The sequence below is a fragment of the Mauremys reevesii genome, linkage group 3 (genome assembly GCF_016161935.1).
Source record: "Mauremys reevesii isolate NIE-2019 linkage group 3, ASM1616193v1, whole genome shotgun sequence".
Lineage (NCBI taxonomy): Eukaryota > Metazoa > Chordata > Testudines > Geoemydidae > Mauremys > Mauremys reevesii.
The window spans coordinates 103,001,818-103,025,064 of NC_052625.1; the positions used below are offsets into that span (position 1 = coordinate 103,001,818).

At 41.0% G+C, this 23,247-nt stretch overlaps 1 protein-coding gene and 1 non-coding gene across 4 annotated transcripts in view; one reads left to right on the forward strand and one right to left on the reverse strand.

The window, feature by feature from the left end:
- UTRN (utrophin) overlaps positions 1–21,928 on the reverse strand; it is a 576,172-nt gene extending 554,244 nt beyond the window's left edge. The window contains exons 1-2 of one of the 3 annotated variants that reach the window (XM_039528635.1): positions 21,513–21,928; positions 19,654–19,820 (exon numbers count right to left, since the gene is read on the reverse strand). In XM_039528635.1, coding sequence (XP_039384569.1) covers positions 19,654–19,732 — 79 coding nt within the window. In that variant the 5' untranslated portion in view covers positions 19,733–19,820; positions 21,513–21,928. Of the gene's footprint in view, positions 1–19,653; positions 19,821–20,329; positions 20,431–21,320 lie in introns of those variants that run through there. The other 2 variants (XM_039528634.1, XM_039528636.1) reach the window with 2 other exon arrangements.
- Positions 21,929–22,739: 811 nt separating this feature from the next.
- Positions 22,740–22,822, forward strand: TRNAL-UAA. The gene has a single exon. It is a non-coding gene; the product is annotated as a tRNA-Leu (tRNA).
- The last annotated feature ends 425 nt before the right edge of the window (positions 22,823–23,247 follow it).

Below are 23,247 nucleotides of genomic sequence, written 5' to 3' on the forward strand. Positions count from 1 at the left end.
AAAAAGAGCAGGAGGAGCAGGCAAACCCTTGAGAAACAAAAATTATGATTTCATACAAGTGCTTAATACTAAACTTGGAAGGATTAGATTTTTAAATCTGTAAGTGTCAGAAAAACCCAATTTCGCCATATACACACAAACCAATGAAAAAAAATCTATCAAAATTTACAGTTAAAAGAAAAAAAATGCTGCTAGAGACATTAGATTTACAGATATTTACTTTGTATTTTTGCCATCTGATGTTGAATTTGTGTTTTAATAGTTAAAGCTTTAACCTTTTGAATCTCAATGTCCACGGTCATTAAATAATCATCTGATCCCTGCCTCATAATTTTCCACAATTGTGAAAATTTAAAATAAAAATTGCTTTTAAAAATAAACAAAAATAAAAAAGAAACTGAATTCTGCCAAGCTTACCTGACGGGGAAGAAACATAAGAACCTGGGGAGAGGGACTGTCTTTCTGTTCTGTGTTTGTACAGTTCCTAGCACAATGGATTTCAAGTCCAATAGTGCGGATCTGGGGCACTATGGTAATACAAAAACAATTTTTACAGTGAGGCTGGCAATACTGTTTCAGACTAAAAAAAAGCTTTACTAAGTTGTCCACAAGGCTCCATTGGATTTCTGAGAGTAGTTACCGGATTGATCTGTTTGTCTGTCCACTGCATGGACGATCCTGCATAGAGAATATAATTTCAGGTTCCAAGCAGCCCAAGCATTGCCATGTCATACAGAGAGACAGAGTTTGGATCCTTGCCCCCCTGTACCAGCAGAGAAGAGAACTGCTATGTAATTTTTTTTTTTCATCCTGAGGTGAGGGAGGGGAAAGAACAGTGGGGAAAGGGCACCTCCTGTGGCTTGAATGATCCTACCCAGGCCACAGGGACAGTTACCAAGATAGCCACAATAAAGCCTCCTCTAAGCCCAAAGGGTTGCCATGAAGTTGAACCATTTAAGGGGGAAAGTACTGAGATTAGAATAAAACAGACATTTGAAGGTGGATGGGAGGAAGGTTCACTAATCCGTTTCCCTCCCCTATTGAGTAAAAGGACAGGAAGCCTGATAAAGTACTTCACAATTTTCATTTATATTGCATTTACTTTCTGTGCAAAACTGAAATTAGCAACACGGGCTGACTGCATCTGTCCACTACACCATATCACATTCAAGATGACAGGTTTCAAATTATGTTCCTCTGAACTTGTAGGCTTAGTTCCAATATAGATTTTTGTCAGTCTGTCGTAACACACTGAATATACCCAGTGCTAGGATTAGCATTGCTATTCTGCTCTGTACTTCAAGTGCTTATAATGTGTTTTTATAACCCAGTGACTGGAACTGAAACATTTTATATTATACCCCAGCTTCATTCCACTCCACAACTTGGCAGTCAGCTGGCCTCACTGCAATGAGAGCTGGAGGGACATACCACTAGCAAGGAGTCTTAGAATTCTGGGAGGGGGAGGAAGAGTTTCTGCTTTAGTTCAATCCTTTTTCCTCCCCCATATGGTATATATTACTGCTAATATTACATTTCACTTCATGAATCACATCATTTAGACCACAGGACTAAGGCTTTGTCGACATTACACAGCTTTTAGCAACACAGCCGTGTCGCTAAAAGTCGGGCACTTTTGCCAACAAATACTTTCACCCCCAACAAGTGGTATTCGCGTTGTCGACAGGAGAACACTCCTGCTGGCAACGCGCTGTTCACACTGACACTTGCCTTTCAGGTACGGTGCAGGGGGGTTAGCACCTCTGAACAACTAAAGTTTTGTTGATCAATTTCCAGTGTAGACATAGCCTAAGTCTCTTTATTTTCCCCTCAGTTTGCCTCTGGCACCAAGTTTGTTGCTCCTCCCTACAACTTATCTTGGAGGGAGTGAAGTGCTAATTCAGATTTGTACAGGGAAGTTGTCCGTGGTGATAGTCCAAACAAGTCCCATAGCAAATGATACTGCCCCTACTCTTTACATTATCGCCTTTGATAAGAATACCAATATTTATTTTAATCAACATATTAATTCTTTACAATTCTGGAACTCATTGGCATGGAGCTGCTACAGGGTTTAGCCATGCACAACTGTGTCATACATTTATTCAAAAACTGACTGGTTTTGACTGAATGGTTTAAGTGAACGCCATTTGGGATTTTTCGTTAGTTGGAAATTGTTCAAGTCAAAGAAAGCAAAGAATAGATCTCGTGTCTTTTTTATGGAGATAAAAATCCACATTAGCACCCTTGTTTAGTATTATTACCCTATATAAAGTGATAACTATATAGCTCTGCCTCCTGATAAAAGGAGTGATAAGAATATATTAACATAAACCCCTTTCTCTCAAATTACTGGGAGAAAAGAGGTCAAAGAACTGCTGAGAAATCTTTGCTCACAAAGATCTGAAAAGATAGGTCACTGGGGCTGTTTATCATGGATATTATTTCGAAGAAAAAAGAAAAGAAACCTACAGTTCACATGGAATTCATTAACATTATGCGTCTAAACCCATTTCCTTCAATATTTCATGACTAAATAAGCACATTTCTCAACGGTTGATCCAGGCAAACAAAGTCTGAAGCTTAGCTGTTCTCAGCTTTAATTGTGTCCACACCCTTACGCTCCCTCTGGAAAAAGAAAGGAAAAAAAAAAAGACTGTATAAAGATGTGAGAGGGGCCTGTCCAGCATTCTTGTGTAAGGGAAGGCACTGCCATGTGTAAAGGAAGTTGGGAGGAACATCAGAGTTCAATTCTCCTCCTCAGGTCATAAGAAAGGAGACATGGCAGGCACTGTACTGAACCTAGGGAAATAAAAGAGATTTCATTCAACTATGAAGTGGCCTCCTCTAGCTAACTAATGGCTGGTCTCCAAAGGGAGACATGTCTAGCCCACCTCAGCCCCAGGGCAAAAACTACCACTTTTTTTGTTTTGTGGCTTTTACACACACACACACACACACACACACACACACACACACACACACACACACACACACACACACACACTCTATGAGGCTTTGGAGAGAACAGAGGGGAATAAAAGGAATAATGGATAGGATCTTGAGGGAGCCCAAACCTTCTTATTAGGAGCAAGGAGGATAGAAAAGGAAGTCACATGTAATAAAAATAAAATAAAACACAACACACTATAAATGTAACTAGTTTTTTGACCTTTACTCTTCCAAGTATGCGAACAAGAGAATCTCAGCAGCGGGGGGAGGGGTTGTAGGGAAATTGATAGAGGCCGTGTTTATACTATTGCCACTACAGCAGCACAGCTCTGGTACCACATCTGTGCTGCTGTAGCACCCATAACGTAGATGTTTCCTACAGCAGTAGGAGGGTTTTTCATTGCCGTTGGCAATCCCCCATCCCAAATGGCAGTAAGTAAGTCCCAGCGTTAGGTCTGCAAAGCTTTGGTTCTCAGGAGCATGCATTTTTTTTTTTTTAAAACACAACTGAACACTGTAGCTATGTTGATATAACTTAAGAACAGCCCTACTGGGTCAGACCAAAGGTCCATCTAGCCCAGTATCCTGCCTTCCAACAGTGGCCAATGCCAAGTGCCCTCGGAGGAAATTAACAGAACAGGTAATCATCAAGTGATCCATCCCCTGTCACCCAGTCCCAGTTTATGGCAAACAGAGGCTAGGAACACCATCCCTGCCCATCCTGGCTAATAGCCATTGATGGACCTCTCCTCCATGAACTTATCGAGTTTTTTTTTTGAACCATGTTATAGTCTTGGCCTTCACAACATCCTCTGGCAAGGAGTTCCACAGGTTGACTGTGCATAGTGTGAAAAAATACTTCCCGTTTGTTTTAAACCTGCTGCTGATTTATTTCATTTGGTGGCCCCTAGTTCTTGTGTTATGACAAGGAGTAAAACAACACTTCCTTGTTTACTTTCTCCACACCAGTCATGATTTGATAGACCTCTATTATATTCCCCCTTAGTCATCTCTTTTTCAAGCTGAAAAGTCCCAATCTTATTAAACTCTCCTCATACGGAAGCCGTACCATACCCCTACTCATTTTTGTTGCCCTTTTCTGTACCTTTCCCAAGTCCAATATTTTGAGATGGGGCGACCACATCTGCACACAGTATTCAAGATGTGGGCGTACCATGGATTTATATAGAGGCAATATGATATTTTCTGTCATATTATCTATCCCTTTCTTAATTATTCCCAACATTCTGTTGGCTTTTTTGACTGCTGCTGCACACTGAGTGGATGTTTTCAGAGAACTATCCACAATGACTCCAAGATCTCTTCCTGAAGTGGTAACAGCTAATTTAGACCCCATCATTTTATATGTATAGTTGGGATTATGTTTTCCAATTTGCATTACTTTGCATTGATCAACACTGAATTTCATCTGTCATTTTGTTGCCCAGTCACACAGTTTTGAGAGATTCTTTTGTAGCTCTTTGCAGTCTACCTGGGACTTAATTATCTTGAGTAGTTTTGTATCATCTGCAAATTTTGCCACCTCACTGTTACCCCTTTTTCCAAATCATATATGAATATGTTGAATAGGACTGGGCCCAGAACAGACTCCTGGGGGACACCACTATTTACCTCTCTCCATTCTGACCATTTATTCCTGCCCTTTGTTTCCTATCTTTTAACCAGTTATCAATCCATGAGAGAACCTTCTCTCTTATCCCATGACTGCTTACTTTGCTTAGGAGCCTTTGGTGAGGGACCCTGTCAAAGTCTTTCTGAAAATCTAAATACGCTGTATCCACTGGATTCCCCTTGTCCACATGCTTGTTGATCCCCTCAAAGAATTCTAGTAGACTGGTGAGGCATGGATTTCCCTTTACAAAAACCATGTTGACTATTCCCCAACAAATGATGTTCATCTATGTGTCTGACAATTTTATTCTTTACTACAGTTTCAACCACGTTGCCCAGTACTGAAGTCAGGTTTACCAGCCAGCAATTGCCAGGGTCTCCTCTGGAGCCCTTTTTAAAAATTGGCATCATATTAGCTATCCCCCTGTCATTTGGTACAGAAGCTGATTTAAATGATAGGTTACAGATGACAGTTAGTAGTCCTGCAATTTCACATTTAAGTTCCTTCAGAACTCTTGGGTGAATACCATCTGGTCCTGGTAAATTATTACTGTTTAGTTTATCAGTTTGTTCCAAAACCTCCTCTAATGACACCTCACTCTGGGACAGTTACTCAGATTTGTCACCTAAAAAGAATGGCTCAGGTTTAGGAATCTTCCTTCACATCCTCAACCATGAAGACTGATGCAAAGAATTCATTTAGTTTCTCCGCAACGGCCTTACTGTCCTTGAGAATCTCAATCACCCAGTGGCCCCCCCAGTAGCAGGCTTCCTGCTTCTGACGTACTTAAAAAAATGTTTGCTATTATTTTTTTGAGTCTTTGGTTAGCTGTTCTTCAAATTCTGTTTTTGCCTTCTTAATTCTATTTTTACACTTCATTTGCTAGAGTTTATGCTCCATCATATTTTCCTCACTAGGATTTAACTTCCACTTTTTAAAGGAGGCCTTTTTGCCTCTCACTGCTACCATGTTGGGCTGCTTTGGTGTTTTCCCCACCATAGAGATGTTAAATTTAATTATATTATGGTCACTATTACCAAGCGGTCGAGCTATTGGACCTCTTGGACCAGATCCTGTGCTCCACTTAGGACTAAATCAAGAATTGCCTCTCCTCTTGTGGGTTCCAGGGCTAGCTGGTCCAAGCAGCAGTCATTTAACGTGGCAAGAAACTTTATCTCTGAATCCCTTCCTGAAGTGATATGTACCCAGTCAATATGGAGATAGTTGAAACCCCCCATTGTTTATTATTATTGAGTTTTTTTATTTTAATAGCCTCTATAATCTCCCTGAGCATTTCACAGTCATTATCACCATCCTGGTCAGATGGTCTGCAATATATCTCTACTGCTATATTCTTTCTTATTAAAGCATGGAATCTCCATGGACAGCAATTCCATGGTACAGTTTGGTTCATTTAAGATTTTTACTTTATTTGAGTCTACACTTTTTCACATATAGTGCCACTCCCCCAGCAGCACGACCTGTTATGGCCTTCAGATATATTTTGTACCCTGGTATTACTGTGTCCCATTGATTATCCTCATTCCACCAAGTTTCTGTGATGCCTATTATATTAATAGTCTAGTTTAATACGAGGCACTCTACTTCACCCATCTTATTATTTACCAATGCTAGACGTCTATATAAGCACTTTAAAAACTTGTCACTTTTTAGCTGCCTGCAATTACATGACATAATTGAATGAGCCTTTTTTTCCCATTTGACTGTTTCTCATCAGATCCTACCTTTATTTTATCATCATCCATCCTCTCCTCCTTATTAGGACATAGGGAATCTCCATTTATAGATCCTCCCCTAAGGGATGTCCAAACCACATGCTCCTCCACACCTGTCGGCTTTTCCCAGCCCTTAGTTTAAGAACTGCTCTAACTTAGACCAAGACAGAGTATATGTTCCATGATCCCAATTCTATTCAACTTTCACAATTTTTAACAGCATAGCTCATCTTCATGGGGGGAAGGGAACCTACTCCAGACACCCCAAGCAGCAGAAGATGACATCAGTCAAATGGCCTGCATTTCATCAAGGAGCCTAGCAACTGCAGTGGAAGACTGAGAGGAACTCTGAAAAGGTAGGCGTAAGTGTAGCAAAGAAGGGCTGGAGGCACGGACAACAATCAGGAGCAGCCACTGGTCACAGTTTTCTTTAAAACTAAATTTATTTTCCAGCAGCCCAATAATTTGTACATGGTTAATTATGAAACAACTCTGTTTTCTTGCTGAAAGTTAATGAAGCGTTTGAACTTGTATAAGATGCACTGACTTCAAAGAAGGTGGAGGGAGGGGAAATGAACTAGTGTGACAGCAGCTACTAGTGAGTCTTATTCCCCCTTCCCTCTGCTCAATTAGGGAAGCCCCGGTTGTGGTTCTATAATTAAAGTAGAGTTTGAAATACAAAACCCAACAAGATTATAGTGCATCCTCCCCAAAAATTACAGCACTCTCTCTTTTAGGATGGAATGAATTTTTTGAGAATTTATAAGTGAACCCATTAATTAGCTTAGGAGTTAGAATGAATTAGAAATGGCTCCTCTAAGAAATGTATTGCCTTGCATCAGGCCATTCTTTTGTCCCGAATGATCTTAATAAAATAATGCCAACTCTTCCAACTTGAGAAGAAGGAAAACAACAAAAATGGTGACAACTGGAAGGAGAAAATACACATACACACACACACACTTTGAAGCACTTACTGGAACGCTGACAACTGAGATACCCAACCACTAATCAGAAGGATTCCTCTCTGCTCCTGGACACAAACAGTAGCAGAATGGAACATTCTCTACCACCTTCATGAGCCCAGAAAGCACATCCCTTCTTCTCCAACGAAGTCCTTGGCACTGTGATAGTCTAGCCCAGGAGTCGGCAACCCTTCAGAAGTGGTGTGCCGAGTCTTCATTTATTCACTCTAATTTAAGGTTTCGTGTGCCAGTAATACATTTTAATGTTTTTAGAAGGTCTCTTTCTATAAGTCTATAATATATAACTAAACTATTGTTGTATATAAAGTAAATAAGGTTTTTAAAATGTTTAAGAAGCTTCATTTAAAATTAAATTAAAATGCAGAGCCCCCTGGGCCGGTGGCTAGGACCCGGGCAGTGTGAGTGCCACTGAAAATCAGCTTGTGTGCCGCCTTCGGCACGTGTGCCATAGGTTGCCTACCCCTGGTCTAGCCTTCATTACCAACCAGGCTAGACAGCTGCAATTCCTTCTGTCCTGGGCTGAAGACAGACTCTCACATCACCCAGCAGCTGATTTATTGAGCAACAAAGTCCAGAGAGAACACATCACTCCTGTGCTCTGTGACTCTTGATGACTCCATATTAATTCACCGATTGAGTTTAAAGTTTTACTCCTAATCTACAACGCTTTGAATGGGCTACAACCAGGCTATATAAGAACTTGTCTATGTGAGCATTTAGTTCCTGGAAAGTTGGGGTGAAAATTTACTCCCCACTAGTCTGCCAAGGACCAGTCATCCACATTGACCCTGCTAACATGCATTAACAGTTTGTTAATATGCTTTGATCTAGTCCTCCTTGAAATAAAACTAGAGCAAAGCACATTAACAAACTATTAATGGGCATTAGCAGGATCCACACAGACAGTCCGCAGACACATCCCAGTTTGCCATGGATTAAAGGCACGGCTACACTAGAGCATTTATTTAACTATTCCCCCACCAACATAGCACTGTCCACACTGGCACTTATGTCAGTGTAACTTATGTCACTTGGGGGGGGGGCACAATGATTTAGTCACACCCCTGAGCAACACAAAATTATGCCAACATAAGCTGTAGCGTAGACATAGCCTTAATGTTCACATATACAAGCCTGAAGAGACCACTTATCAATCCCCAAACAAACAAGTTGGGGGACACTCTAAAAGGGACACTATAGCTAAGCCCCATATAAAAATTCCTGAGCACAGGCGCAACAGCGAAAGCAGGAGAAATCTGAATGTGTAATGCCGTCCCAGAAGCCATCAGACCAAACCAGACAGTTTTCAGAGTATAACTGCAAGTTCCATCACTTCAGGACAGCCTTTCCCCAGCAAAGGGCCTTCCCCCACTACTGAAATCTGTTCCCATGGAGTCCCAGGAGGAAAAGAGGAGCAGCGCATATTTCTGGAAAGTCAAGACAGAGAGTTGGGGCTCCCTTTGTGAGTGATTTATGCTAACCCTAGTTGTTGCTCTATGCCAGATTATATCAGATAGATGTCTCAGAAGAATTTAAGATAAAAAGGGTGGATCTGTTGTGGCATTTAAATACCACTTCACCCAAACTCATTTTATGTAACAGCTTTTACATAGCTGTGTTTTAGTTCGAGACCAGAGATGTGCATGCTAGTCCCAACACGCACCTAACTGCCCAAATAAATTCATCTATGCAGTACGCCTTTGCGCATCCAAAATTGTTTGCTTTTCGTTTTCTTGCTATTATATACACCATACAAAATATTTAGCATTTTATCCATAACACTTTTTCCTTCTCGATAATTTGTGACAATATTTTAGGGGCGTATTCCTTCTTAAAATTCCCTCCTTTGACACTTCAAACGGGGTAGAGGAGGAGGGAACTACACACTACATTTTTTTTCTAAATCAAAAGGGAGTACAGGGAGATTAACAAAAACTATTTGTTAAATGTATTGTGAAAAATTTTCCAAAATATTTTGTTCCAAGACTCAAAACCTCACATTTCTCCCAAGATAGCTGCATAAGCCAGCATCTGCCCTTAACTGTATACCTGTCCAATTCCATATCATTCTTAACTGAATTACTTTGTTACACCTCCACCAGGTCTCGTATAACTAGCACATTTTTAAGGCCAGAAAGAAACACTCGGACTGCCTAGTCTAAACTTCCTGCACAACACAGTCCATAACTTCTGGGTGATTAGAACAAATTGTCACATGTTCCTTCTCAGTATCCCACAGAAAAAATATTTTTTTCAACTATATACATCCTAAATTCCAATCCATGTGTCACTCAGTCACAATTTCTTTCACTCACAAGCACCCAACATTTTTAAATACACAAGTTACTAATTTGTCCGCATAAATATGCCACATTCTATCAGCACAATACAAGTGCCAATCAGCAGTTTTCCCACAGTTCTTCCTCAGGTCAGACGACAAATTTTAACCCGCTCAAACCTGAAAGAAAACCTAGAGCACAACAGGTATATTGCTTAATTTTCAGAGGTGCTCAGCACCTGCTCCAAATGAAGTCATAGATATACGTGTTGGCAGAACCTCTGAAATCGGACAAATGTGCTAAATGGGATGAAGGTATTAGTTAGCAATAATATTACTGTACAAGGAAACAATGAGACAATACTGGTCAGCATAACAAACAGTGATCTCAGCACATCAGCAGCCTTGCAATCATCAAGTTTTTTTGTATGCGTAACTGAAGGGGAGTTTTAAGGAAGGATTTATATTTTAAAATCCTAATAATAATAAGGGGGTGGAGGTGTAAAGCTTTTTCTAGACTGTACAGTGAATACTTTCTAATGACATCACCACTATAGTCCATGCTATGCCCTTTTACTTAACAGCCCCTCTTATGCTACTGAGGCCCACATTCAGAATTGCTCTGCCAATCAGAAAGGAGTATATTGTGCAGGAGTACTCTGAACCTCACACTAATAGGATTTCTGGACACTAGAGGAAACTGCAGCTGTAGTACAATTTCTGTAGATATTTTTCTGCCATGATTTCCAGTTTTGGAATATCCTTTTCTAGGTACAATGAGTTAGATTCTCAAACCCGCTCTGTTCCCTTTGTATTGCAAAGGAGAGAAACTGTCTGTAGTCAGCTGAGGACATCCATACCTCTACCCCAGCATGGGAGAGGCCCCACAGGCATAGAACTGGCTCTGACACCTTCTACTTTGCAGCCTCTATCTCAGGGAGTGTGGAAAGATGTGTTGCAGGAGGGACCAGAGTTCAGTTGGAGCCCCCTAGCTACTCTAACCCAGGGGGGAAGGGGTGCCCTGAGGACAGTAATCAGCTCCCCAACAGCCCCTCATTCTGCCAAGCCTAGCAAATGCACAAGGTAATTGACCCAGTAAGTGTTGCTGAGGAAGTGGGAGGTGTGCTTCTTCTCTCTCTCCCCCCACCCCCCACCCTCTTTATTGCTTTGTGTAGATCTGTTTGGCATTTCCTCATTTTGGCTTGTTTTCTGACTTTTGTTTTTTACTTGACTTTTGTGTCCCGTCCCCCCCCCAACTCTCACACACACACACCCCTCAACATTAGCTAAGCTTCTGTATATGCCTTCCTCAAGTCCAAGTCAGTTATGCATATGACTTCCTCAGGTCAATCACTGTATCAGATTTCTTGACCGCCCCTTAAAAATAACTCAGACGTGTCCTAAGCAAATCGCAGTTTTCACATTCATGATGGTCCCCTTCTGGCCTATGATTTAGTCTGACCTCCTGTATAACATGGACCATAGAACTTCCCCCAAAATAATTCCTAGAGCAGATCTTTTAGAAAAAAAGTCAACCTCAATTTAAAAATAGTTAGTGATGACGAATCCACCATGAGCCTTCGTAAATTCTTCCAATGGTTTTTTACTCGCACTGTCAAAAATGTACCCCTTATTTTGAGCCTGAATGTGTCTAGGTTCAACTTTCAGCCATCGGCTAATGTTATACCTTTCTCTCCAAAGTGTTTAAGTGTTCCTTTATTCTGTCTCCATTCAGAGTTTCCACTGCCGCCACAGCTGTTCCGCCTTGTATTTAGCTGTGACAGTACATTTCCCAAGCCAAAGGAGAGCTCTGTACAAGTCTGAAAGCTTGTCTCTCTCACCAACAGAAGTTCATCCAATAAAAGATATTACCTCACCCACCTTGTAGCTGTATTGGTCCCAAGATATTAAAAGAGACAACTACACTGCATTTTGCAGCTGCTGGCATTTATAAATCTGCAGTTTCTTGAATAATCCCATGGTCTTGACTTGTGTGGAACCATTTCCATTATTCTCTCTCTAGTCCCACAGAGGTTTATTTATTTATCTGCCCAGTTACTTGTGCAGATACTTGTAAAATTCCCTTCCTTCACTTTGAATAAAATAATCACTTTCTGAAATTCTAGTTCATTTGTGTCCCTTCTTAATTCCAGAAATTTACAGAGAAAACCAGACTCGACATGCGCTGACAATTATGTTCTTTCCACCAACATAAGTCCACCAATGGAAACCACAGCCCCACGCCGAAGGAAAAACAAAAAGTGCAACTCTCCCCTGCACTGAGCTGGGAGCATTTCAGTATGCAGGAGGGAAAACAGCTGTTCTCTTCTGACTTTTGAATTTCCATCAAGGGAGGGGTACTGTCCAACACAATGAAGGCAGAATAACTTATTCAAAATATGCATAATCTTTACAGCTATAGATATTTCACAGCAGAGCATCTGTATCAGCTGAAGGATGGTCACAGTCAATTTGTTCTGCCTCTGTTCCCCACCCTCACCCCCCCCATAACACACTCTGAATTATATTTTCCCAGGCTCTTTGCCAGTCCTCCAAAACCAAAAGTGTTAGTTAAATATTGCCTTGCTCCTCTCTATTCATAGACGTGCGACACACTGTGCTTGCTCTACTAGGAGGAGTTTTCAATGAGAGAAAAAGTAATTAAGTAATTTTATGAAAGATGCCAGTAATGACATAGCTAAGCCTTGCTAAATGGCTTGAATATATACTAAGTACAGTACTACAATCTTTAAGAACATTATATATAGGATAGAGTAGAATTAAGAGGTTTCCACCTTAGATTAGACTCATCACCTCCCCACCCCACTCAAACTTGTGAATGCTAAAATCTTCCCCAAAAGAATGTGCATTTGTATTAGGGGGTAGGGTTGACAAAGAATGTCAGCGGTCTGTCCAAGCATGTTACCTATACTTGTGTTTTCACTTTCCTCTGAATCTGTCTGTCATAAATATGGGAAATATGTTTGCTTGATTCCAGGAACTAAAGAAGCTAGACATGAAGATTCACGGCTTGCAAACACAGTGGTAAAAACACTGTAGCCATGAAAGACAGAAGAAGATGTGAAGATACTGCCATCATATTGATGGGAAACAAAAATAGGTTAAGAATTTGAGGAAGAGGGACCCTCCCTGTTCCCACCTCAAACCTCTCAGTGGCTGCAATTCTAGTGCAATGATACGGTGGGGCTTGTTTGGTTGTTGTCTCTCCATCACAGTACTCTTGCATGGGGAGTTCAATTTGTTAATGCACTGACAGTTATTTATTTGTATTACCATAATGCCAGTCATAGACCAGAACCACTCAGAGCCCACCAGTACCCATGGCTCTTCCACTCATTCCAGGCAATCAGGTCAGGTTTGGAAATAGGAAATCCTGCTCAGAGAGGTGAAATCAGACCAGACTGTGCCTTCCCCAAGGAGTTTACAATCTAAATATAAGGCAAATCACAGCAGATGGATACAGGGGAGTAACACGAAACAATGAGACGATATTAGCGACAGGTCATGACAGCTACCAAGACAGGTAACAAAAGTATTTCTGCTCCCCTGTTTATGTTTAGTTTAAATACAACGCTCTCTTTCCTACCTTGATATAACGCTGGCCTTGGGAAAAAAAAAATCTCCAAAAAAAAAAAAATACCACCATTGATTGGACTTTCAACCACCAACTCACTTCACCCACCCGCCCCACACCACACCACCCCACCACCAAATTTGTGTTATATTAGTTATATTCGCGTTATATATATAAGTAGGTATATATAAAGTATATACAATATAAAAAAAAAAAAAAAAAAAAAAAGTTTTTTTTTTTTGAGTTTGGTTTTGATATTTATTATATAATTAAATTTTCTTTTGTTTTTTTTTTTTTCACAAATACACAAATTTTAAGAGAGAGAGCTAGACATTAACAAGCAAAAAAAAAAAAAAAAAACCCAGAAGCCTCAGTGAGAAAAGGCCTCATCCAAAGCAGCCATGAAATCAATGATGAGAGTCTGTGAGAGTTAGTAGCCTTTTTCAGCCCAATTTTCTCTAGTCCATTCTTTTTATTAATGTTTATTTTTTTTGTTGATTGTGCTACAATGGCACATATGTACAAAAGCAAAACCATCACCCAACCCTTTCTACATCACTAGTTCACCCAGTAGTGCTTCACCTAAGGGCCCAGGCAGGGGCCAGGCACCAGCACAGCAAGCAGGGGAGGAGGGAGGGGGGGGGGGCAGCACCGGCATCTTTCTTGGCGGGTCCTCAGTCCCTCTCGGGGGGGAGGGACTGCCGAAGAAGGAAGCGCAGCAGTGAGAGCCTGCCCGCTGTGCTTTCTCCCCGCGCTTGGGGCAGCAAAAACCATGGAGCCGGCCCTGTGCTTCACCTGGCAATTTTTGCACTTAAAAAAAATAGATTATTAGGACATGTGTTGCATACAATATATTTAACACTCACTGTTTTATGGGCCATCATCCAAGAACTATGGAATGAACAAGTCTCCTTCTCAAAGCATGTCCCAGGGCAGGGAGATATCTTAGCAAAACAGAGCCGTTGACTATCTAAATATCCTCACAAAGCAGTCATACTTCTCTACAAACAACAGTGTCAACTCCCAAAAGTGATCCTCATGAAAGAGCTCTCAAAATAAAAGTACAATTTATAGATCAGTTCTTCCAAGACCCTGTCCACCACATTTAATTTAATTAAAAATGAATGCTAGATCAGGAGAATTAAGGTCCTACCAATCTACTCTTGTACCTTAAAATGCATCTGAGGCACTCAGTAATATTCCAGAAATGTTTTGCCTGTCATGGCTTACTGTTTAATTATATACATTGTCGTTAAAACTATCATGACAGATTTCAAGTGGGGCTTTTTCCTCAGTGTTTCATAATTAATCACAGCAAAAGTTCATCTGTTCTTCAAAACACATTGATGACAGACTGTTTTTCTCACCCACTATAAAGAAAGCATCCCCCTGCATTCCTTCTTGAAAGCTTCTTTTCAAAACAAAACATAAAAGCACTTATTTCCCCAAAAGGATCTTTTTTTAAAAAGGTACATTCTAGATTACATATAAAAATAGTTTTTGTTATGGAAAACATGCCCATGAAAATGATTTTTAAGGAATAATACAGACATATGTAAAGTTTGACCTATACCCATTTAATGTCTCCAGATGCATGGAATACCCTATATAACAGGGGTAGGCAACCTGTGGCACACGAGCTGATTTTCAGCGGCACTCACACTGCCCGGGCCCTGGCCACCAGTCCAGGGGGCTCTGCATTTTAATTTAATTTTAAATGAAGCTTCTTAAACATTTTAAAAACCTTATTTACTTTACATACAACAACAGTTTAGTTATATATTATAGACTTATAGAAAGAGACCTTCTAAAAACATTAAAATGTATTACCGGCACGCGAACCCTTAAATTAGAGTGAATAAATGAAGACTCGGCACACCACTTCTGAAAGATTGCCAACCCCTGCTATATAAGATGGTAAATATTTTACTTAAAACCCTAATATAACCATTCAATTAACAGATATGCTATAGTTTTTCCAAAAAAAAAAAAAAAAAAAACACTAATATTTGTGCACTAAGAAGAGAGGCTAACAGTAAATACAGTTCTTCTGCAAACCTTGGGTTGGCTTCCATGTAATTGCCAGGATTAAAATAATTATTACACAATATAGTTTTGGTCACAATCATATGTTATTCTAAACATTTAATAGGTTTTTAAAAATAAAATACATCATTATGCAATACAGCTTTAACACACTGTCTAATCAGAGTATGTGCCTATATTTGTCTACTATAAGTAGAGTATCTTCCAACATTTGATAACTAATAAATCCTAATCAGATATACTTAAAAAAACTCCTCACACCCTCAAAAGACTCTTCTTTAGTACTATGCTTTACAAGAAAGGTTACTGAATGAAACCAAATGTGTTTATGATTAGTCAAACCAACCAGGGTATTCTCAAGCATTTATGACTTACGAAGGCCACAGAAGTGCATCACTGTCTTGGAATATGCTTTCTTACTGATCACTGAAGATGACAGAATTGGTAATGCATTCAAAAATGTGTTTAGAGCAGAGGTGGGGCAGGGGTCCGGGAGTGGGGGCGCATCAGAAATGACAGGAGGGGTTGGATGGGACGGCGGGGGGCAGTCAGGGAACAGGGCAGGTTGGGTGAGGCAGGAGTCCCCCTGGGAAAGGGGGGTTGGGCCACGACCCCCTCCTCTAACCGGTCATTCATACAGTTTCCAAAACCCGATGCAGCCCTCAGGCCAAAAAAAGTTTGCCCGCCCCAGTTTAGAGCCATTTACGCACTGGGTAACTCTTACTAATTTAAAAAAAAAAAAAAAAAAAGGAATGATGTACCACCCTCACCCAATCTGAGCATACAAGAACTCCCACACATGGTGAATTTAATCTTTGAATGACAGAACTAGATCTTGAACCAAAACTTTTCTATAAACGTTAATATTTTTCCAAATATTCTTAAGATACAGTTTTGAAGACATTAATGTTTTATTTTAAAAAGGTAGGCATATAAAAGATTCATCCCCCTGCAAATTGGTCATGAAATTGTGTAACCCAGGATTCTTTTTCTTTGTGTAAATGATGTTTTTAAGTTGTTTCAACGTTTTTTTTTTGGGGTGTTTTTTGTACTTTTATAGCAAATACCATATTCTTTAAAATTAATGGTATTTTTAAATTAAGTTATAGTTCATTTTTAATTCCATAAAATTGAGAAATAACAGAAGACAAATGCAATGCAACACATGCTACATATCCTAGGAGATCTGTAAGGCCTGATATACACCTCTACCCCGATATAACGTTACCGGATATAACACAAATTGGGATATAACACGGTAAAGCAGTGCTCCGGGGGAGGATGTGCACTCCGACAGATCAAAGCAAGTTCAATATAACGTGGTTTCACCTATAACGCGGTAAGATTTTTTGGCTCCCGAGGACAGCATTATATCGGGGTAAAGGTGTATTTTAATAAAATTACCATGAGTAAATACCATTTTAGCTCAACACAAGTTTCTATCAATGGTTTCATCAATTAAAATAGCTATTTCTATAATTTTCTATGCATTCATACTATCTGCTACTGAATTTTCCAAAGCCAGCTAATTAAAGCATCAAATCTTACAAAGATTGGTCATACACTCAGTTTGAATGGTCTTCTTAGGTTTATATTATATATTCTTTCCCTGTTGCCCCTTTTTTTAAATTCTGACATTCTACTGAACGCAAGTTATTATTTTACTGCTGAATTTTGCTCCCTAAATTATTAAAATAATCCAGGCATCTTAAACAACATCTTGTTTGGCAGCTTTGTTTATTTAGAAAAAGAACAAATAATTAATGGAAGAAAAGTTGGAAAAAAGTTAAATGTTTTGAATCTCAGGGTCTACGGTTATTTATTATTGTCTGGCTCCTACCCCCAACACTTTTCCACAACAGTGAAAATGTAAATTGATAAAAATGCTTAAAAGTACATACTGATGTGTCAAAATTATTTTTAAAAAATTGAAAGGCTGAATTCAGCCAAGCCTATTTATAAGTGGCACTATATTACCCTCCCACAGAGGACTCAAATTAGCTGCTTTTTTATAATCCCTACTATTTAAAAAAAAAAAAAAAAAAAAACCTGCACCACAGTAATGAGACATTTTAAACAAATATTCTGACAATTTAAATTGACGTGTAAATAAAATTTGACAAGCAGCTGTTTTCTTGCTTCCACTAATAATGAAAAGTTGTGCGTGCATACTTACATCTCAGAAGCAAAAACAATAAAAAGACCCTCCCTCACCATATAAGAAAATCAAAATAAAAGACTCCTTATTCTGTCCCATCCCATATCCTCCCAAAAATATATTTGTGAAATCAGCTGTTAAAAATAATGTGGGAGCATTTTATGAGAAGTGAATTATTTTATATTAATATTTTTGTTGGACTCTGACCATTTGTATCTCTAGCATGAACAGCAACCCAAACTGAAAATACAAATGATTAATGGAAAGCAACCCAGTGTTCCATTTAAGTGCCAACATGAATATCCATTTAACTTAGCTTTTTTTTCTCTCTCTCTCTCTCTCTCTTTCAGTGGGTTAAGAGGAGGGGGAAAGTATGCAAAATATATATTTTAGACCTGGCAATTAGCCTTTAATTTGTTGCTGTCTATGCTTAGATACATTATGTCCCTTTCATTAAAAAAATCCCTCCCACAGGCTTAGTTATAGGGGCTGGTTCAGATCTCAGCTATGTAGTGTAATAATTAACTTTAAAATATGTAGTGATGCATGCTACATACTTGAGATCCAAATTTAGTTCTTAGGAGTTTTGAAAATGGGATTAAAAAAAATTCAATTTTCAATTTAGGCTAAAGAGTTGAATTAAGTCATTCCTGATTTTAGTATAAAAATATCTTAAATATAATTAATTTATGAAATGAGAAAAGTAAGAAGGACTACTGTAGATAGGTGTAGGTCCATATCAGAACAATGGAAACTACAGCACATTCTGTTTATACAGAGGACTTATCAAATACAGCAATGATTCCGCAAAATGCCTGCAAAAGTTACAGTATTTGTAACACACAAAAACAGGTGCTCACCAACCCAGAGTCCTTGGCATATAGTAGACATTTCCAACCAGGTCAAATATGGTCCAGAACTTCAAAAACAAAATATGAATGAAACCACAAATATTGTTTCACAAACTGTGCTTCCAGAAGTTAAGAAAAGCTTTCCACCCTCTGAACTCATGAACACAGCTTTTAGGAATCTCCATTTTTAGTGCATCAAAGGCCTGATGCAAAGACATCTGAAAAATCAATTGAAAGATTGCCACTGACTTCAATGGGCTTTGGATCTGATCCCAAATTTGTATCCTACTTAATTTGATATATAACCTGATTATACTAATTGCATATACATAATTTTGAGTCTTATCTACCTGCATTTACACTAGGAAACAAATATATTTTGTAATTACAAAGCCATTTTGTTACTATTGTAGTAAATGATTGGAAAAGTTCCAATTTGTTACACTGTGGATAACAAATACCCTGCCTTTAGGATAAAGCACTGAATTAGGAATCGGAGTGTGTTCAGTTTTTGTCTCTGCAAAAAGATTTCCTGGGTGCCCTTAAGCAAGTCATTTCACCTTTTTGTGGCACCGATCTGTAAAACGGGGTAACAGTTCCCTACTTATTGTAAGAATAACTTCATTAATGTTTGTGAAGCACTCACATACAACAGTGATAGGAACTACAGAAAGGCCCATAAGCAGAACATTTAAAAATAATTCCGAAAAGAACATTATCCAGAAACTGTTTCTTTGACACAAATGTTTTTGGTACAGGACATGTCCGTAGTGCTAACGTCAGACAGTAGTATGTCAAAAAAAGTAGATTCATTTTACAGCACACTAACAAACATATAAAGCACCTTACAGTGTTGCAACCTGTAGTAGCCATTTTCCACAGCTCGAAATAAACACAGAAGCAGCCGCCAAAACCTGGTTGCGTAAGCACTTATTTAAACACGTGCTTATTTACAAAACCAGAGGTAATTATAATGCAGGAGGTGGATCTTAAATAAAAAGATTTGGTTACCAATATAGAGATATTCAATTATTATTTTTATACACACACACACACACACTTTAGTTGTATCAAGAAGCCCCAGTTAGAATCAGGGCCTCCTAGTGCTAGATACTATATGAATGTATAAAAAGACAAAAAAGTTGCAAGAACTTAAGAACGGGCCCCACTGGGTCAGATCAAAGGTGCATCTAGCCCAGTATCCTGTCTTCCAACAGTGGCCAATGCCTGTGCCCCAGAGGGAATCAACAGAACAGGTAATCATCAAGTAATCCATCCCCTGTGGCTAATTCCCAGCTTCTGGCAAACAGAGGCTAGGAATTTGTCAATTAAATGGCAGTTTGCATCACATAATTTGACATTTTCATCATCGATGATCTATAAAGAAAGATATACAACTTTGTTTTTCTGCAACCTACCAGATCTGGACTTAATGATATCACTGAATTCATTGTGTTCTCCACCAGGTCCTTCCTCTTGATCTGAAACCTTGGCCATCCTTTTACAGTCTTGAAATTCTTCTCTGGTATAATCTTAACCCTTCCAAAAACAGTTTCGATGTACAGGATTAGTTCAGCAACAATACCTAAAATATACAAGGAAAAAAGTAAAGTGCTCATTCCCTGTATTAAACCAGAAATTATTAAAATCTATGCATGTGAACAATGGTACATGCTTGACATTCATACATGTTTTCAGTGCATATCAAGTATTATAAATATCACTGTCATTAAAAATGTCTGTTCCTTTTCCAATTAAAGAGCATTTTAACACAACTCACGAAGAAAAAAAGATTAAAATTTGTTTTCTACTCTGATTACAATTCACACAGAAAAAACACAGCCAAGGAAACTGCTTAATGTTAGTATACTGGGAAGTGCAAAATATACAAGTGAAATGAAAATGAAGTCATTACACTTTAAATCTAGGTGGGACATCAAAGAGACTTTGGGGCAAAGATCAAGAATTATGAAGCTTGTCATAACTGGAATATCAACATTGTATACCTAACTTTGAAATCTTAGGTATTTGGAAATCAGTTCCACCTTTCTTCCAATGCAACACTAATCAAACCACTATTAAGATTTTCCTCACCACTTGCTAGTCACGCTCCACAGAACAGAAACAAACTGGGACTGGCTGGATTAACCCTTACTAATTGTGAAGGAAGTTGTTTGCCCACTACCCCAGAGCCTGGATCAGTTCCCAAACTTTATATATACACTCCTCACAAAGTTATATAGGGGGTTCAGTGACTTGTCTCCTACGGAGTTTAGTCATATAACATGAAAGAGGAGCGTGACTTTTTCTTCTTAATCATCCCATCTTTCCCCACCCCCGACACACACACCTGTTTTCATCTACATGACACCCGCAGAAAGGTAGAGCCGGGGGAGAAGAGAGAAAGAAGTAGCCTCAAGATGTTATGTGGTGAGAAACAACTGTAACAAATTGGGTGGGAGAAGGGGAAAGTGACCAAACAAGAGGTCAGATCACTAGAGCAATAACAAGGCGGGCTGCAAGTTGGATTCAGCTGGCACACCACCATCTCCCCCCTCTCCGCCCCCGAGTGACCCAGAGCAACCCTTCCACCTATGGTCTCAATCTGGATCATCCCCACCGGCGGCGGGGCAGCGCTAGAGCGGACACAGCCCGCAAGGCCCCTGAGCCGCGAGGGGCTGCACCCCCTTGGGTCCAGGCGTCGCCCTGGCCCCTCCCTCGGGACCTGCTGCCAACCCCACAGGCGGTTACCAGCAGCAGCAGGCAGACACCACCTTACGGGCATTGCTCTTCCCACGCGCGCCCCAGCCCCGCGCGAGGGGCGGGAAAGGCACCTGCAGCCCCGCACGAGCCGCCCGCGGCCCCACACGCGGGCCGGGAGCCCTGGCTCCCCTCGGAAGGGTCTGGCTCAGGCTGAACCCCCCGCCCCGTTCGTGCCGGGGGCTCCTCCACCCGCCCCCCACGCGGGGAGAGAGCAAGCAAGTCCCGCAGGGGGAGCTCTCAGGCAGGACCCTCCGGAGCAGCGCACAACTCCCCTGCCCCACGGGGGCGCCGGCATCCCGCCCCCGGACTAGCGCTTACTCACCGGCTCACCTACGGCGCTGCGTGCCCGGCCCCGCTGCACCCCGGGACCAGAGAGCTCCAGCTTCACGTGAAGCGCCCCGGGCGGCAGCGCCTCTCCCCTGCGCCCGCCCGCCCGGCCTTCCCACCGCCGCGGCCGGGACAAGCGGCTGCAGAAGCCGCCCCAAACAAGCGGCAGCGGGTGCAAAACACTCACTCGATTATAAAAAAAAAAAACCAAAAGGAAGCGTTTCCAGCTGAAGAAGTCCTGCTTAATCTTCCCACCCCCCGGACACCTTCCTCCGCCCGCTCGCCGCGTCCTTCGGGAGTAGGAAGCGGCTCCAGCTGCCCCCTTTGCAGGCGGGCTCCCAGCAACTTTTTGTACAAGCTGTTGCTGTTGCTCCCGCTGCTGCGTTGGCCCCCGGGATTTCCCCTTTGTCTGTAGGTGAGACAGGACGGGGCTGAGGCTCTGGGCAGGGCTGGCGCTAACCGCGCGCCTGCTTCCCTCCGGCCAAGCGAGCGAGAGGTGGCAGAACAGGCAGCGTCCGGGCTACGCGTGCTCCCTGCTGCTGCTGCGCCGGGAACTTTGTTTGTTCCCAGATTCTCCCCTCCCCGCCCTCGGGCTAGAGCAGTGGCTGCTCCTGCACGCTGGCTATGGGAAAGTGGCGTGGCAGCATCATGTGACCGCCTGCCCTGTCAATCAGCCCTCGGAGATCCTCGGCGCGGGACGCCAGACGCCTCTCCCCAGCCCAGCCTCAGGTTGTCCTTCTGTGTGGGGTGCCCGCTCTTCCCCCTGCAGCGTGGGTGAAGATTACAGGCCGTGTTTGCCAGCAGGGAAGGTAGTGCTCTGTGGGTGGTTCAGGGAGAGCTTTCCAGACTCCACATTGTCCCAGCCCAGCTCCAAGTTGTTCACTAGCTGGGACTGAGCTACTTGAAGGAAGAGGAAGGTAGGGAAAGGATCTTGCACACTGAAGGAATGAGCTCGAGCAACCTGCATATTCAGAGACCCCCATCCAAACCACATATTTGCATGTACAAATGGGATAATGGTGCACACTTTTTCACCAGTTTATACATGCAACTGACAGGCAGCATAGAAATGCAAGACTTTGTGGGCACACCAGATGTGTCTAGCTTGAAAAAGGTGGCCCTCTCTGTAGTCCGAGTTCAAATATTTTCCAGTCTAGGGGTTTTCTCCTCCTCTATATATTTGCTGACACTTTTCATTATCCTTTGCTAAATATATATCAATTCTCTATTTACCTCATTCTTCCACCTCAAGATCTTTCTGTGGATTCCTTTTCTCTTTAAATTTAACACATATATCTCTGCCAATTGGTAATAGCAGGAGAGGAGACTGGAGGAGTTTGCACTGGACATTTGTTCTGTGGAATAACACTACTGAGGGGCAAAATAAAATGCAAGGGAGATGCTATAAATATGCACCAGGATGGCCGAGTGGTTAAGGTGTTGGACTTAAAATCCAATGGATGCATGTCTGCGTGGGTTCAAACCCCACTTCTGGTAGCACTGTATAGGACAGGGGTATGCAACCTATGGCATGTATGCCACAGGCAGCATACAAGCTGATTTTCAATGGCACTCACACTGCCCAGGTCTAGGGGGCTCTGCAATTTAATTTTAAAAGAAGCTTCTTAAACATTTAAAAAACCTTATTTACTTTACATACAACAATACTTTCATTATATATTATAGACATAGAAAGAGACCTTCTAAAAATGTGAAAATGTATTACCAGCACGCGAAACCTTAAATTAGAGTAAATAAATGAAGACTCAGCACGCCACTTCTGAAAGGTTGCTGACCCTTGGTATAGGACAAGGACTGTGTCTTACTATGTTTGTTGAGCATCTAGTACCAGGGTGTCCTGATTTGGGGCCTTTAGGTACTAGTGTAATACAAATAATTAAAAAAAATTATTATATAAATGC